General features: G+C 50.1%; 2 protein-coding genes and 1 long non-coding RNA gene across 3 annotated transcripts; 1 reads left to right on the forward strand and 2 right to left on the reverse strand.

Moving 5' to 3' along the window:
* Positions 1–476: 476 nt before the first annotated feature.
* C1QTNF2 (C1q and TNF related 2) lies at positions 477–5,827 on the reverse strand. Its single transcript, XM_071443758.1, has 3 exons — positions 5,488–5,827; positions 2,611–2,859; positions 477–1,416 (listed from the first exon to the last, which is right to left on the reverse strand). The coding sequence occupies exons 2-3, from the start codon at positions 2,849–2,851 to the stop codon at positions 803–805; spliced, it is 855 nt and encodes a 284-aa protein (XP_071299859.1). The 5' UTR covers positions 2,852–2,859; positions 5,488–5,827; the 3' UTR covers positions 477–802.
* A 3,266-nt stretch (positions 5,828–9,093) lies between these two features.
* Positions 9,094–13,900, reverse strand: LOC139597935 (uncharacterized). Its single transcript, XR_011681780.1, has 2 exons — positions 13,662–13,900; positions 9,094–9,497 (listed from the first exon to the last, which is right to left on the reverse strand). It is a non-coding gene; the product is annotated as an uncharacterized lncRNA (long non-coding RNA).
* Positions 10,100–12,502, forward strand: GDF9 (growth differentiation factor 9). The gene is made up of 2 exons (XM_071443760.1): positions 10,100–10,523; positions 11,574–12,502. The coding sequence occupies exons 1-2, from the start codon at positions 10,100–10,102 to the stop codon at positions 12,500–12,502; spliced, it is 1,353 nt and encodes a 450-aa protein (XP_071299861.1).
* Positions 13,901–14,286: the final 386 nt, after the last annotated feature.

Genomic DNA, 14,286 nt, shown 5'->3' on the forward strand with positions numbered 1-14,286 from the left:
GAGGTCAGATCTGCAGGCAGTCACAGGCACTCTCTGACCACCCACGGGGCGGTCATGTCTTTTTATACTAAAACCTACGTATACAATATTTACCTTTATTTCCCAATGCTTTTCACCCATGTTGGCAAGTGCACTTTCACTAGAAACCAATCCCCAAGTGCCAACATCATCACAGGAGATGGAGGACAAGAAGAAGAAAGAAGAAGGACAAGACACGCCCCGATCTCTCCATCTTGTCTCCATAACCCCCCTGTACCAAAAACCTTAAAGTCTATATCTCACCTTCTAAATGTGTCTCTTTTACACCTTTTACTCTAAAGTGATTCTCTTGTCCTCAGATTCTTGTTACTTCTGTGGATGGATCAAAATCAAGCCACCAAGCACTCTTGGCAACATTCCAGGGTTTTCGAGACCCCCAAGGGTTCTCCTGGCATCTCTGGACATCGGGAACGATGTGCTGAGATCCCACAACTGTTGATTTCCATGCTTTATTATAACAATGCAATAACCAAAGCATTCTGCACCAGTATGTGAGTTACATGTCCATGGCATGTTGGAATAATCATGGAATACATAATGGGTGCCTTTGGGATGGAGGCATTCCTGAGGCTGCTGAAAGCCTGGTACCCTGTGGGTTTGATGACATCAAGGAAAAGTCTCGATAGCCCAACCAGGGTGCAACCAGCTGATAATCCCATAGGCAAATGTGGAATCATTTGATAATCCCAGGCACATCCCACGTAAGGCCCCGCTTTGTTGGATTGAGGCCCATTTCCATATTTTTTCCCCATAGTTTCTCCTCCTACACTTCATTGAGATAATCTTGGTCAGGATAAATCAAGAATCCAGTAAATAAGCTGTCAGTCCAGTAGGGATCATAAAAGAGCCCATTTTGCTCTGAGTAAAAGATCTGCAGCCACACCTCGTCCTCCTGCTTCAGCGCCAGGATGGTGGATCCAGAGGCCACGTCGTGGTTCCCGGTGTTGGCATCGAAAGTCTTGATGCGGTACTGGCCGTTGTGGACCAGGCCGATGGCCAGGTGCTTGTTGGCCAAAGTGATGTCGTAGGTGAAGTAGTAAATCCCTGGGATGCTGCAGATGAACTTCCCACTGGAAGCATTGTAATGTCCTCCCTCGTTCATCAGGATCCTGTCAAACTTGATGGGCAGCCTCTCCCGGGGGTAGCTGGTGGACACGGCCACAGAGAAGGCAGACCTGGCCCTGCTGGCCCCGCAGCTGCAGGGCCCCGGCAGCCCGGCCTCGCCCTGGCTCCCTTTGGGCCCCTTCTTCCCCGGGGCCCCGTTTTTCCCGGGATTGCCCTTTAAACCCTTGGGCCCGCGGGGCCCTGCCTTGCCAATGGCTCCTGCTTTCCCCTTCGGGCCTGGCTTGCCAGGGTTTCCTGTTCTGCCCTGGGGACCTGGAAGACAAATGATCTTATCAGGATTTCTTATCACTCTTGAGGGAAAGAGCTGATACAGTGAGTGGAAGGGGGTTAGAGCATTGCAGCAGGGATTTCATTTAGGAGGAAGCCATTGCTGTGTGAGAATCCCAATGAAATCCCACCGGGGCTGGACATCTGTCTGGACTGACCAGCCAGGGTAGGCAGGGAGCTGGTGTGGTAACAGTGGAATTTTGTCCTTTTTAGGGACCAAAAGGCTGATTCCATTATCTGGCTCACTTGAGAAAAGGAGGAATTACAGAACAAGCTTTAAATGTTTGGGTTTTATAGAGTAGGGCAGGTTTGTGAAGCTTTCAGAGCCTCAGTTTGAGCAGGTGAATACTTTTGATCTCATGTCTTTCCTTTCTCTTAGCTTTTTTTTTTTTTTTTTTACACTTAGCATGAGACTGCCTAAAAACAAGGTAAAAGTAAATCTAGATGTTGCAAAAAGCCCAGCCCAGCCCAGCTGGGGGATGAACGAGCAAACACCGGGGGAAGGGGCTGCCTTGAGATGGGGAGGGAGTTGGGCTGGCTGGCAGCGATTCTGGCTCGGTGGTATCTGATCTGAGCAAAACCGTGCGGATTTATGCAGTGCCTCTTGACCTGCTGTTAGCAAGAGCCGATCGAAATGCGGCTGTGGCTGGAAATCTGCTCTCCAGATTGCCGGCTTGGGGAGGGAGGAGGGAGGCAGCCGCAGGCTGGGCTCCCTGGCGTTGCTGAGGCAGGAGTGCTCTCTAGTGTGGCAGAGGGAAATCTCTGCTGTGCACAGGGCTGCTCCTGCTGCCTCTGACTCCGGCACAGCCCCGCCTCGGCTCTGTTCGCCCTGCGCTAGGTCCGGCATGGCCAGCGCCTGTCCCGTTACAGCGCTCAGGGCAGCCGATCCTGCCTTTTCTCTCGTGGCTCTGGTTTTCCTGGGAGCAGGAACCTGAGAGCAGCTCCTTGTCTGCTCTAGAGAGCCCTGAGCAGCGCAGGGCCAACCTCACTGTGTCACCGAATGAATCCAACACAGACTGCAGCTGTGAGGACATGGTGCGAGCGTGGAGCCCCTCGGACAAGCGGGACCATTCGGAGGGCGGACAGTGGGAATTGGAGTTTCCCATGAGGTGGAGCTGTGAAGGGGCCGTTCCCGCAGCCTCCACCCTTCCATTGTCACGCTGAGCGCCTCTCTCTTACCTTCATCGCCGTGCTCGCCCTTGTCCCCGTCCTGGCCGTCCTTGCCGTCCTTGCCGGGGAAGCCCATCCTGCCCACGGTGCCGGGAGTGCCGGGCACGCCCGGGGGCCCGGGGGGCCCGGGGGGCCCTGGCAGGCTGCAGGCCAGCTGGGCACCCTCCCGCAGCTCCCGCTTGGCAAAGCCCCCCAGGATGTGGTTTGCCACGCAGGGCACGGTCCAGAGCAGCAGCACAGCAGAGATCATGGCACAGCCTGTGGGGAGCAGACGGGATCAGCAGCCTGAGGGCACCGCTGGCATGGCCGGTGTAGAAACTTGCAGGAAAATGGGAGATTATTTGGCTTGTCCTGGCAGGGTGGGGGAGCCGTTTGCTTTGGTGTGATGCGATTCCAAGGACTTGGCTCATGGAGTTTTCTAGGTCAGACCAATATTTTTATCAAACTTACTCTTCTCCAGCTCTGTGTCTGTGGCCATCTCTCATTTCATTTTGCTCTCTGAGCCTCTTTTCCCCCAAAACACCAGGAGCAACGGCAGAGGGGTGCAGAAAGCAGCTGCTTGGGAGCAGGGAGTGGAAGAAGGAGAACGGGGTTTGGTGTGAACATCCCCAGCATGACCTGCCCATGGCTGGGTCACTGGGGTTTCCTCAAAGCACAAAGCCCATCATGTGATGAGGGCAGGACTCAGAAGAGAGGCTGGGCAGGCTTTGGGCCAGGCCTTGGTGCCTTTCGCCTGTCAGATGAGCTGAGCCTCATCCCCTTCTGCACTGCAGCTCAGCTTTAGCAGCTCCCCAGTACTGTTATGTGCAAGCCCTGCACTGGAAATAAGATGCTTAAAGCACTGGCTAAATTCCATGTTGGCCTCAGCTCTTATCCTGCTCTCAGCTCCTGAGGGGTGGAAATGCATATTTAGATGCTCCAAATCCAGCCAGCTGATGCTACATATTTATGCTCAGTGAGAGCCCCCAGTTCTGTGATATTATAATTAAGAACATGCAGAGGAGAGGGAAATGCAAACCAGATCCAGGACTGGATTTGCCTGCTTAAGCCCTTTGGTTCTTCAGCTCTGATTTGCTGCTGGTTGGTTTAATGGACTTCTGAGATGGAAAACACCACCCAGTGTTCATGTGGAAGGTTGAATGAAGGCTTCTGAGTTCATGGGAAGGGAAACAAATGCCTGTGGAGTGGGAGATCACAAGACAAGCTGCATCCCTGCTTCCCAGGACCCCTCCAACAGGGCAGAGCAGTGAGAGCTGTCTGGAGGTAGATGTGACTCACAAGCTGTGGCAGGGAAAAATGTCATTGTGGAGCATAACCTGGAGAAAAGCTGGGAATGCCTCATGTAGAGAAGAAAGGTGTGAGAAGGAGCAGAGGGTGGGAGAGCAGCTCCTCCTGTGACAGTTTCTTACCATAATCACTTCTGATATCTTGAGACAACCCAGCTCATTGACCCGATGGGATAAAAAGTGGCAAACAAAGCCCCCGAGGCTGGGAGGTCTGTGGGACCAGTACTTGGAGAAGTGGGGAGCTGGCACAGCTCCAGAGCTGGTGCTAATTAACAGCTCCACAAGAACACTTCATCCCATATCCCAGCAATGTGTGTGGGATGCAAAGCACCGCCACATCCACAAGAGCATCTATAAATAACCTCTTCAAGAAATCTTTTTGAAAGAGAACAAACCTCATGCTGTTCCACCTTAAAAGGAAAATTGTTCCTCGATGTAGAAGGTCCGATGAGCTCCAAAAAGCAAATTGGAAGCAGATCAGCATCTCCCCTCTCCGTGGTGTGGGCAGGCAGCCCAGCACAGGAGGCTGTGCAGCAGCAGGGCTGATTTTCCAATGACATTTTAACCAACGGCTTTGTCACCAGGGTTAGAGACCTTTGGGCCGTGACCAATGCCTGTTGTGCATTAAAGAACTGTTTCTGTGAGAAAAGATCCTGCCTGGAAGAGTCAGGATCAGCTGTACTTTCTGCTGCTTCCAGGGCAGCTGGGCTGAAATCCCAGAGGAAAATCCCTGAGGGTTGCCAGATGCAGGGTTTGGTGGCACGTGCAGTGACGATGATTTTTTGGCCAGTGAAGCCACCCTGTGCCATGTGATGGTGGGAATAGGAAACTGAGGGAATTGCTGCTTGAAGGGAGGCACGAGCAGGATGAGGGGACCCAGCAGTGAGTGAACACTGTGACTTTCTTCTCTATTTCCTTTCAGCATTTGAGGCTTTCTCAAATAAAACATCCATCTTTCTGCTTCACAATTTCCTAGTGTACCTCATGGTGTCTTAATTAATCTTCAAGATAATCATTATCCCCATGAGCCTAACTCTCAGCTCTGGAGGTTGCCCTGCAGCATCCCTGGGGTGGAAGCAAAAGGAGTCCTTGGGTGTAAGGCTGATTTAGGTGAAATCAGGTGTGACAGCAGTGACAGAACACCGGAAATGGGTAGATTTAACTGATAGGAGCCAGGGAAGCACTTACACCCACAGGGGTTTGATGTGTTCCCTGCTGCTGCACAAAGCAAAGGAGGGAAAGCAGAGGATGCACCTTCTGTCCTTGGCTGCAGGCACCAGGAATTCCTGTGCCAAACGTTCCCTAGCCTGGAGCACAAACACCAGGAATTCCAGCGCCAAACCCTTCCTAACCCCGAGCTCAAACCCTCTTGGCAGCTGCCCAGCGCAGGACAGGCTGAAGGAGGTGGGAGCTCCCAGCAAAAGCTGAGGAATGTTTCCTTCATGGTGTTATTTCTTTAACTGGCAACTGTTGCCTTTATGGATTCCTGTGCAGGCTTTGGAAACCTGAGGGCTCAGTGACTTAGACCTTATTTGGGAAGTTTTCAAAGTTAAGGTTAAGAGGAGGGAGAGGCAGAGGAAGGAAAAGTGGATCTACTCACCAGCCTGATCTCCTCAGTGAGATCCTGACGGGCGCTGGCAGCCCCCAGGGCTTCAGGCAGATGTTTTGCTGCAGATCCACAGCCCTGTCCTGCCACAGCAGGTCCTGGGAGGGCTGTGCAGGATTGACTTTGGTCCTTTTTATTCCTGCTTTACTCCTTCTCGTGCGTAGTTTGAGCTCCCTGCAGCAGCTCCACTTTGGCTCCACGTTGCCAAAGGCATATTTTTATTATTGTGTAATGGATCCGTGCCTCTTCCTCGGTCACGTGGCACGGGAAGGGATTTTTATGCACATGTGGCTGGAAAGCTCTTGATGCTTAGGGAGCTTTTCCCTTTCTCCCTCTCCCTCCCAGTCCTGCAGGAAAGGCTCAGGGGCTGCCTGGATCCTTTCTGATTGATGCTGCCCCTCTCTGCTGTAGTTGCTGCCCTCACAAGCAGGGAATGGGTAACGCTGATCCAACTGGGGAACAACTTTCACACTTTATCCTGGAGCATTAAAGGGAAGAAAATTTTGTCCTAGGAGTGGAAACTCACTTCAATCACTCCAGGCTTGAATTTAAGGACCAAGTCATGAGGCAACAGCTCTGCAAATGCAAATTTGTACCTTGGCACTTCTTCAGGCTGATGTGCACTACAAAACACAGCTTCATCTTAGGGATGGCCGGGCAAGAATGCTTCTGTCTTGGGAAAGGATTGGGATTTTGTTTTAAGCTTGGAAAATAATAACAACCCCCCAACAATTGCTTCAGGTGAGGCAGGAACAGCAGGGGCAGCAGCTGAGGCTGGAGCAGGATGCTCTGGGATGCTGCCAGGGCTGGTATTGACCAGACTCATCTTTGGTTGTGGGTTCCTGCTCTGGCCCCAGCAGGATCCCTCATGGGTGTGGGACAGGCGTGTGCCTGCTCCAAACCCTGCCCTGCAGCCAGCAAATCCTTTCTGCTCAGTGCAGAACATCAGCTGATCAGGAGAACGCTGGAATTGTCATTCCTTGCTCTGCCCAGATTCATCCTTCTCAGAGCTGTCATGGTTTATTTTTAAGCTTTCCCCTGTGCTTGCTTTTGGCACTTGGTGGGAACGGATCTAACATAAAAATGAAGTCTGTACACAGTTGGCTTTGTGAGCTGGGCCAGTTTAGATGCTCCTGGGAGGACTGGGAACATTTGGCTGAGGAAGCACAGGGCTGTTTTCATGCTGTGCTGATGGTCCCACAGAGCTCCTGCAGAGCCAGAGCCCGGCCCCAGCTCCCTGGCACTGAACAACCTCCAGGGGAACAGCCCTTCCCAAACCCATGCAATCTTCAGCTTTGCATTTCCCTGGGAAAAGGGCTGCCCTAGAAAAGCTGGCTCACCTCTGGCACTGGGGTGAGCACAGCTGGGACAGACCCAGACACTGCTCCAAGGGCTGCTCAGGAAATTGGTCAGATAGAAATTCTCACTTTTCACCTGCTTCTATGAATTTGTAAGAACTCAGATCTCGTGCTGGGCCCCTCTGCCTGGGTGTGGGCCAAAAGGCTCAAGGCATTGCATGTGAAACCAGGTGAAAGCTTCCCTGGGCTTTGCTGCTGTGCCAGTGGGATGGGCCTGGGAAGGCACAGTTTCCTCAGATGGTGTGGAAAGGAACAGCTCCTCTGCTGACCCTGCTCCTACCCCATGGCACCTGTGCTTTGGGATGGGTGTGACACGGGCCAGGGACGAGAGGATGCTGGGACACACAGCAATGCTGCAGGCAGCTCCAGGCAGGAGCAGGGAATTCACAGTTCAGGGTGGTTTTGTGCCCAGCTCTGCAGCATGGGGAGGGCAGTGAGAGCCTGACCTGGTTCAGCACTGTGGGGAAAAACTGCTGGGAAGGGAAGCTCCTTCTGGGCAGATGGAAAATCTGTGCTGCACTGCCAGGCCAGGCTCCACCGGGGTCCCAGACAGCTCTGCTGAGAACACTTGGCAGCACAATTTGTTAAATAAACAAACTGCACAAAGAATCAGAGCAGCCTGAGAGTCGTGCTCAGACACTGCAGGGGACATTCAGCAGATCTTGTCCCCTCTGTGCTGTGACTGCTGTGGTGTCCCCAGGGCAGGGGGGCTGCCTCAGGGGCCGGTGTGGGCTGGGGGTGCAGCCCCTGCTCAGGATGCTCTGCCTGGAGTGGGAGGGGAACAACTCAATGCCCTGCTTGGAAAGCTGTCAGTGAGCAGAGAAGGTGTTCATGCTGCTTTTGGGGTGAATAATGCCAAAACCAGCCTGATCCATGGATCCCAAAGTTAAACATCCTGAGAGCCAGGTGAAAATGGGGCAGATGATAAAGTGCCTGATAAAGGAACAAACAAGTGATGCTACTGACACCTCACCCAAAGCTGCTGAGCTGGCACAGCTGGCCCAGACACATCTGCCTGCCAGCCCAGGCCCACTGTTTAACAGAGGGTTTTCCAACACACCCCTCTTGAAGAGTGTGTGGAGATTCCTCCCTGGAGTGGGGACGCCCCTCAAGGCCACTCCTCAGGGCTGAGCCAGAGAGATTTGCCCACAGTGGTTGGTGTGGATGAGTAACACCATTCTCTAGCTAATACTTTTTGCTGTCTTTAGTATAATTGCCTCAATATAACTGCTTTAATATAAATGCTTCAGTTTTGCTTCAAAACTAGTGCACTGTAACTATACTAGTAGTTCTGGCTACCCATACTAGATAGCAAATAATTCTGCTTAAGACCCTTTTAGTCTTATCACTAGCATAATAAATCATTTATTTCTATATAAATATATCTGGTTTGTCATCCTTAATCCTGCAGGACAAAGTCACCTAAAGGTTCATTCACCCTTTGCTGTTGCTGTGCACGTGCTGTGGGGGAGATGTGGGAGTGCCTAAATGTGGGCACCCATCAGTGCCCAGGGCAGGGCTGTGTCCCAGCCTGGAAGGATTTCCCCTTGTTTACCTTCTGAGAACTCACTGGTTTCATTGTTAGGCACTGACCTTGCAGCCACGACTTTGTAACCAAATAAAATGATTCAGCAAATTCCAGAAGAGCTGAAATTCACACCAAGGCTGGAGGCAGCTTCAAACCCAGCAGTAACAATGGGAGCGTGCCTCACCAAGATGAGTGTCAGTGCTTTGGGGTTTTGGGGAGATACTAATGGGAAGGATGAAGCATTTTTCCGCACAACAAGCCTCCAGTCTTACTGTGGGATGGTGATTTGAGTAATTTTTATTGCCCTGCATAAAAGCAGTTTGGAAGCCTGTAAGCAGCCTACAGAGAGTGATTGTCCCTCTCCAAAAGCCCCCATAAAAATGAGTCAAAACCCTGTTTAAACTTAAAGGATGCCCTTGAGACCATTAGCTCTGCTTAGGAGCTGCAGCCCTGACCCATTAAGATAAAAATAAATAGAGCTTATTTTGGGAAGATGGAAGTGGGAACCAGCCCAATCACCAGTGAGCCACTGCCAGCACTGAGCAAATGCTGTCTAAAGCTTGGGGTTATTGCTTTTTGTTCCATATACCTTCTACTAATAATTCAAAGTAAATTCAGTAAATTCTGTAATTCAAAGTAAATTCAGCAACCTTTTTGACCCACCACAATCTGCCCCTGCCTTGATACCAAGTAACATAATTAGACAAGAAGGGATTTCTGAAAACACCTTGTATTTCCCAATCACAGAAAATCTCCAGCCCCCCTGCTCTGGAGTCTGCAGTGTAGACTTGCACCATAACCAGATCCAACAATAATGTAAAATAAACAAGACACCAACAAAATGAGAAACAATTTCCCTACTTCTACCTTAAAGCCACAACTGAAACTCCATGGTGGAGATCCTGCAAGAAGGACCAGTATAAAAAAATTCTGAAAAAAATAACTCAAATCTAGTGTACAGCAGGTGACCTCAAACCTCACCTCAGGCAGCAAACAGGGCAGGTAACACCAGCAGACTCTCTCTCAAAAATTTTTCACAATTTTTGATTCTTCAGGGCTTTCTTTGCTCTTCACCTTGTAAACAAGAGCTTGCCAGGCAGGAAAATACACCAGGGAAGCTGAAGGAGATAGTAACAAGCTTGGCAAACTCAGCTTTCCACTACAGCACACCAAGGCAAGAGGGATAAGCCCTAAATTAAGCTACCTGTAAGATGCTCTCAAAGCAGCCTCAAACCTTCTTCCTTAACAAAACCCACAACTTTATACCCAGTGAGCAGCTAGGGGCTGGATTGGTCAGCTCAGAGCTGGTAAAACCACTCTACCAGTACATGGAGAGAGGCCAAAGGCTAAGAGCAGTAATATTTAGCTTTATATATTCCTGCAAATAAGCCAGGATTAATTAGAGCAGGCAGCACTAACGCCTCCCCAGCTCCCTCTGCGGGCTGGCACTCGCTCCCAGCCTGTAATTTCCCATGTGAAAAAGGTTAATTCAGAATTAGTATCTCTTTAGAATAAGCTCCCAGGGCCAAGGCTTAGCCCAACTGCACTGAACCTGTGGTTTCAGGGACCAGCTGCTGATCTTTCTCTTTGTTTCCTAATCAGAAGGAAACCTCCCTCACATTCCACAGCTGCAACCTATATAAGGGATGGGGCTCAGGCACTCTTGTTTTTCCTCGAATACTTGAGGGGAGGTAATTGTTCATCTGCAGCCCTCAAGAGCATGGAGAGCACTTGGAGGATCTGCGTTTGTTTGTACTGCTGCTTGCCCTGGCTCTCTGCTGGCACCCAGTGCTCGCCCCGGGGCCGGGGCGGCTCTGCGGAGACCCCAGGGTTTTTGGCAGTTCCCGAGGATGCTGCGAGCCTGCTCAGCGCGGGGCTGCAGCTGCCCCGAGGTGCGGCCCCAGCCCACGCCCTCCTGCCCCCGCTGCTCAAGGTGCTGCACGACCGCGGCCCCCGGGGCTGGCACGGCGAGGCGCCGCGGCTGCAGCCGGACTCCAGGGCCCTTCGCTACATGAAGAGGCTGTACAGGATGTCCGCCACCAGGGACGGCATCCCCAAGGCGCAGCGAGGCCGCCTCTATAACACGGTGCGGCTCTTCACCCCGTGCTGGGAGTGCGAGCACAGCCCCGCGCACCTGGGTGCAGGTAGGTGTGCGCTGCTGGGCAGGGCACGCGGGGTTTCTGCGTGTCCTGTGCCGGCAGCACCGGATAAAAACACCTCCTTTCTTTAGCACTGCTGCTATTTTAGTCCTGGAGGCTCTTCTCCTAAACTGGGGGAGTTTTTTATAGCCTACTTCCCTTTGAGTGGCATTAGGTACAGACTTTACAGGCTGGGGAACACCACACAAGTGGTACGTACAAGACATGCTGATGTTTCAGGCTGACTCATCTCCTCATGAGTCAGAAAAAGCCACAAGCAGATCTCGGTGAAGTAAGAAAAGTGGAAAAACTGTTGAGGCATAAGGGGCAGTACATTTCCTTCTACAGCCCATCTTGGCTTTGCTTTTTTCAAAGAACTGCAGCACTGGTATGAGACTGGTACCAAACTGCCAGAACCCACTGCCAGAGACTCCTCTCCTTGCCTGGTGTGTTTGCTAGAGAAGAATCATGACCAAACCCTGAAGGGAAGAGGAGAATTACTTGTAAATCAGGCTTAGAATTGGGATGGCTGGGCACACTGTAACATGGTGCTTCTATGGCTTTCCTAAATGTGGGCTGATCACAACAACAGCACCTAGAACTTATTGGCTGTTAATCCTGCTGAGATGACCTGAGTTCTCCTGGCTTGGGTTTTTCATAGAAAGACAGATAAACACAGGCATTGTGCTGCTGCACAGGAACAGCCCTTTGAGGGGGAGTTCATGGTTTGTATCATCTGGAGTGTTTAGTTCCTGTTACCTCACACCAGCACTAAAGAGACAACAGCTGACTTCCTCCTCTGCTGGTTCTTTTAAAGAAATTAATCATAATGACTGTTAAAATCAGGGGCTTTCTTAGTTTTTTTTTAAATTTCTTAATTTTTAACTCATATGTCCCTGACCAAAGTAGAAATTTCACATAGTAAATGTAAGGAAGGGCATTGAAATTGTTTTCTTATGCTGCTGAATAATTTTTACTTATCCACTACAACAGTATTTATGTCTAGGTGGAAAAATAAGGCACACTAACACTACAGGAATCTGTTTCCCTTCCCAGGAGACGCTCACTCGGTGGATTTACTCTTCAGCTTGGATCGTGTTACTGCTCTGGAACACTTACTCAAGTCTGTCTTGCTCTATTCCTTTGACACATCTGTTCCCATTTCCTCTTCCATTACCTGCATATGCCGTTTATCCCTTAAGGAACATGATTTTTCCAGCCAAGTTTGTCCCAGCATTTCCCACTCTTTAGCTTTTAGCCTGCACTTTGGTGTTAGGAAACGCAAATGGGTGGAGATGGATGTGACTTCTTTCCTCCAGCCTCTGATTGCAATGAACAGGAGGAACGTGCACATGGCTCTGAACTTCACTTGTCTGATGGGTGACCCACAAGGGAGCACGAAACTGGGAACCGCTGTGAATGTGACACTGGTTCCCCCTTCCCTTCTGCTCTATCTGAATGACACCAGCGAGCAAGCTTATCACCGGGGGAGCTCACTGGGGCACGGGAGGAAAAGCAGCAGCCCGCTGGTGGACGCTCCAAGGGGTGACCAAGGCAGTCCCCAGGGCAGAAGGGCCTCTCGCCAGCGAAGGAACGAGAATCCCAAAGCGGCCCCAGCCACCTCACCTCACAACCTGAGCGAGTACCTGAAGCAGTTTGTGTTCCCCCCGCACGAGTGCGAGCTGCACAACTTCCGCCTGAGCTTCAGCCAGCTGCGCTGGGACCGCTGGATCATCGCCCCGCACCGCTACAGCCCGCAGTTCTGCCGGGGGGACTGTCCCCGCGCGCTGGGCCAGCGCTACGGCTCCCCGGTGCACACCATGGTGCAGACGCTCATCTACGAGCGCCTGGACCCCGCCGTGCCCCGGCCCTCGTGCGTGCCCGCCGCCTACAGCCCGCTCAGCGTGCTGACCATCGAGCCCGACGGCTCCATCGCCTACAAGGAGTACGAGGACATGATCGCCACCAGGTGCACCTGCCGCTAGTGGCCCTGCTCGGGCTGGCTCTGCGCTCCAAGTACAGCTTTTAGTTCTGCGTTCTCGAGGTCCTGCAGCTGCGGTCACTGAGCAGCGTTGCTGTAACTTCAGGAGCTGGGATTTAGCACCGAGTTACGGAAGGGAGTTTCACATCAGAGCACTGGTTTTTGTACTCACTCAGCCTTTCTAGAATGTGCAATTAAATGTAAATAGTGTCTTTTTATCGGGAGAATTTTGCATTTAAAATGGGGGAAAGGTTTCAACTACTAAATGTCTATTTTTAAGCTACTTTATTACAGATTAAAAAAAAAAAAGGAGAGAAATAAATGGCTGTCACACATAGCCTGACATGCAGTGCCTGCTACTCTGCCTCTACAGAAACCTTGTGTGTGGCCTCTCCAGCAATGACTAGCAAGGGGAGAAAGTCTTTAATGTCAATTATTTCTCCAGTTTTTCATTCTCTTCCCCTACCGCATTCCAGCTCTCCCAAGCAGGGTGACAAAACCCTTCCTCACAGTTCTATAAAGATTAACAGGTTGTTTTTTGCTTTTCTTCTGTTGCACTCTTTGGGCTTTCTCAGCTAAAAGAAGGGTAAGAATTTAAGGGCAGCTGTGGGTAATTTGTGAACACTTAAGGCACTATTTTGGTAACAATTGGAATCAGGTGAGGCTTCCTTTGATTCAAAAATAAGGAGCAGCTGTCCATGGGGTGAGGGCAGAGCATTGTCCATGGGAGCCACACTGCCACTGGCTTCTGAAGTAGGAAGAACTGTTTAAAAAGCTTAATCCCCCAAAATGGCTTCTAAAAGCCTTAAATGTGTTGATGTAAATGCTGTTCAATGGGTTTAATATTCTGAAAAGTGGGGCTGCAGCTTTGTTTCCTCTCACAATGAAACTGTAGGTAACAAGTGCCTCAACTCTAGATGCTTTCACACCAAATTTTTACTGTAATTGATTTATTATGATTTATTTTCTCCTCCTGGACTTGGGGTTCATACACAAACCTCTCAGCTTTAGTGGGGATTTTTCTTGTTTGTTTGTTAATTAAAGGCTGTGGAGCAGCACTATCTTGTAAAACTTGTTCAGAACATTCTTTAACATTGACTTGCTAATGGGTTAATAAATAAATGCTGTAACTTTCTGCACTCAGTCACCCAACCAGCCCCTACCTGAGAGCACTTCCAGAGGCTGGGAATTCAGCCTGGCAGGGCAGGGACTGCCGAGTGGTGTCACTCTGATGGAGCACCTGGTCACTGAACCCATGGATGGAGCGGTGTCTGGAGAGCTCCTGGAGCACAAATCTGCCCAAAAAGTGAATATAAAACCATCCTGGTGCCAGGACTGCGGGCAGCTGGGTTAGTTTGGATTCTATCACTTCTGCTCTTCCCTTCAAACTCTGGGAATTTGGCTTTGCTCACCTGCCAGAAAAGAAAATAAATGGAATTGTTTCCTGAGACAAATCCTTCTAATTATGGTGAAATGTCTAATGTAGTCCAATAATCCTAATATATTCTAATAGTCCATTAATGGCTTTCATCTTTAGTATAGTATAATAATTCCAATAATAATATAGTAAATATGTGTAATATATTGTAATAATACCAATAATGTTGAACCTATCTAATATATTTAATAATAATTCCAACAATGTTGAAGATGTTTAACATATCCTAACAAATCTAATATAGTGTAATATTAGTTTAAATAATGGCAAATATGTCTAATAGAGGATAATGATCCAAATAAAGTTGAAAATGTCTAATATAATCTAATAATTCTACTATAATTCATATA

Source organism: Agelaius tricolor, unplaced genomic scaffold, assembly GCF_023055355.1.
Source record: "Agelaius tricolor isolate 1412-34295 unplaced genomic scaffold, bAgeTri1.0.p SCAF_18, whole genome shotgun sequence".
Classification (NCBI taxonomy): domain Eukaryota; kingdom Metazoa; phylum Chordata; class Aves; order Passeriformes; family Icteridae; genus Agelaius; species Agelaius tricolor.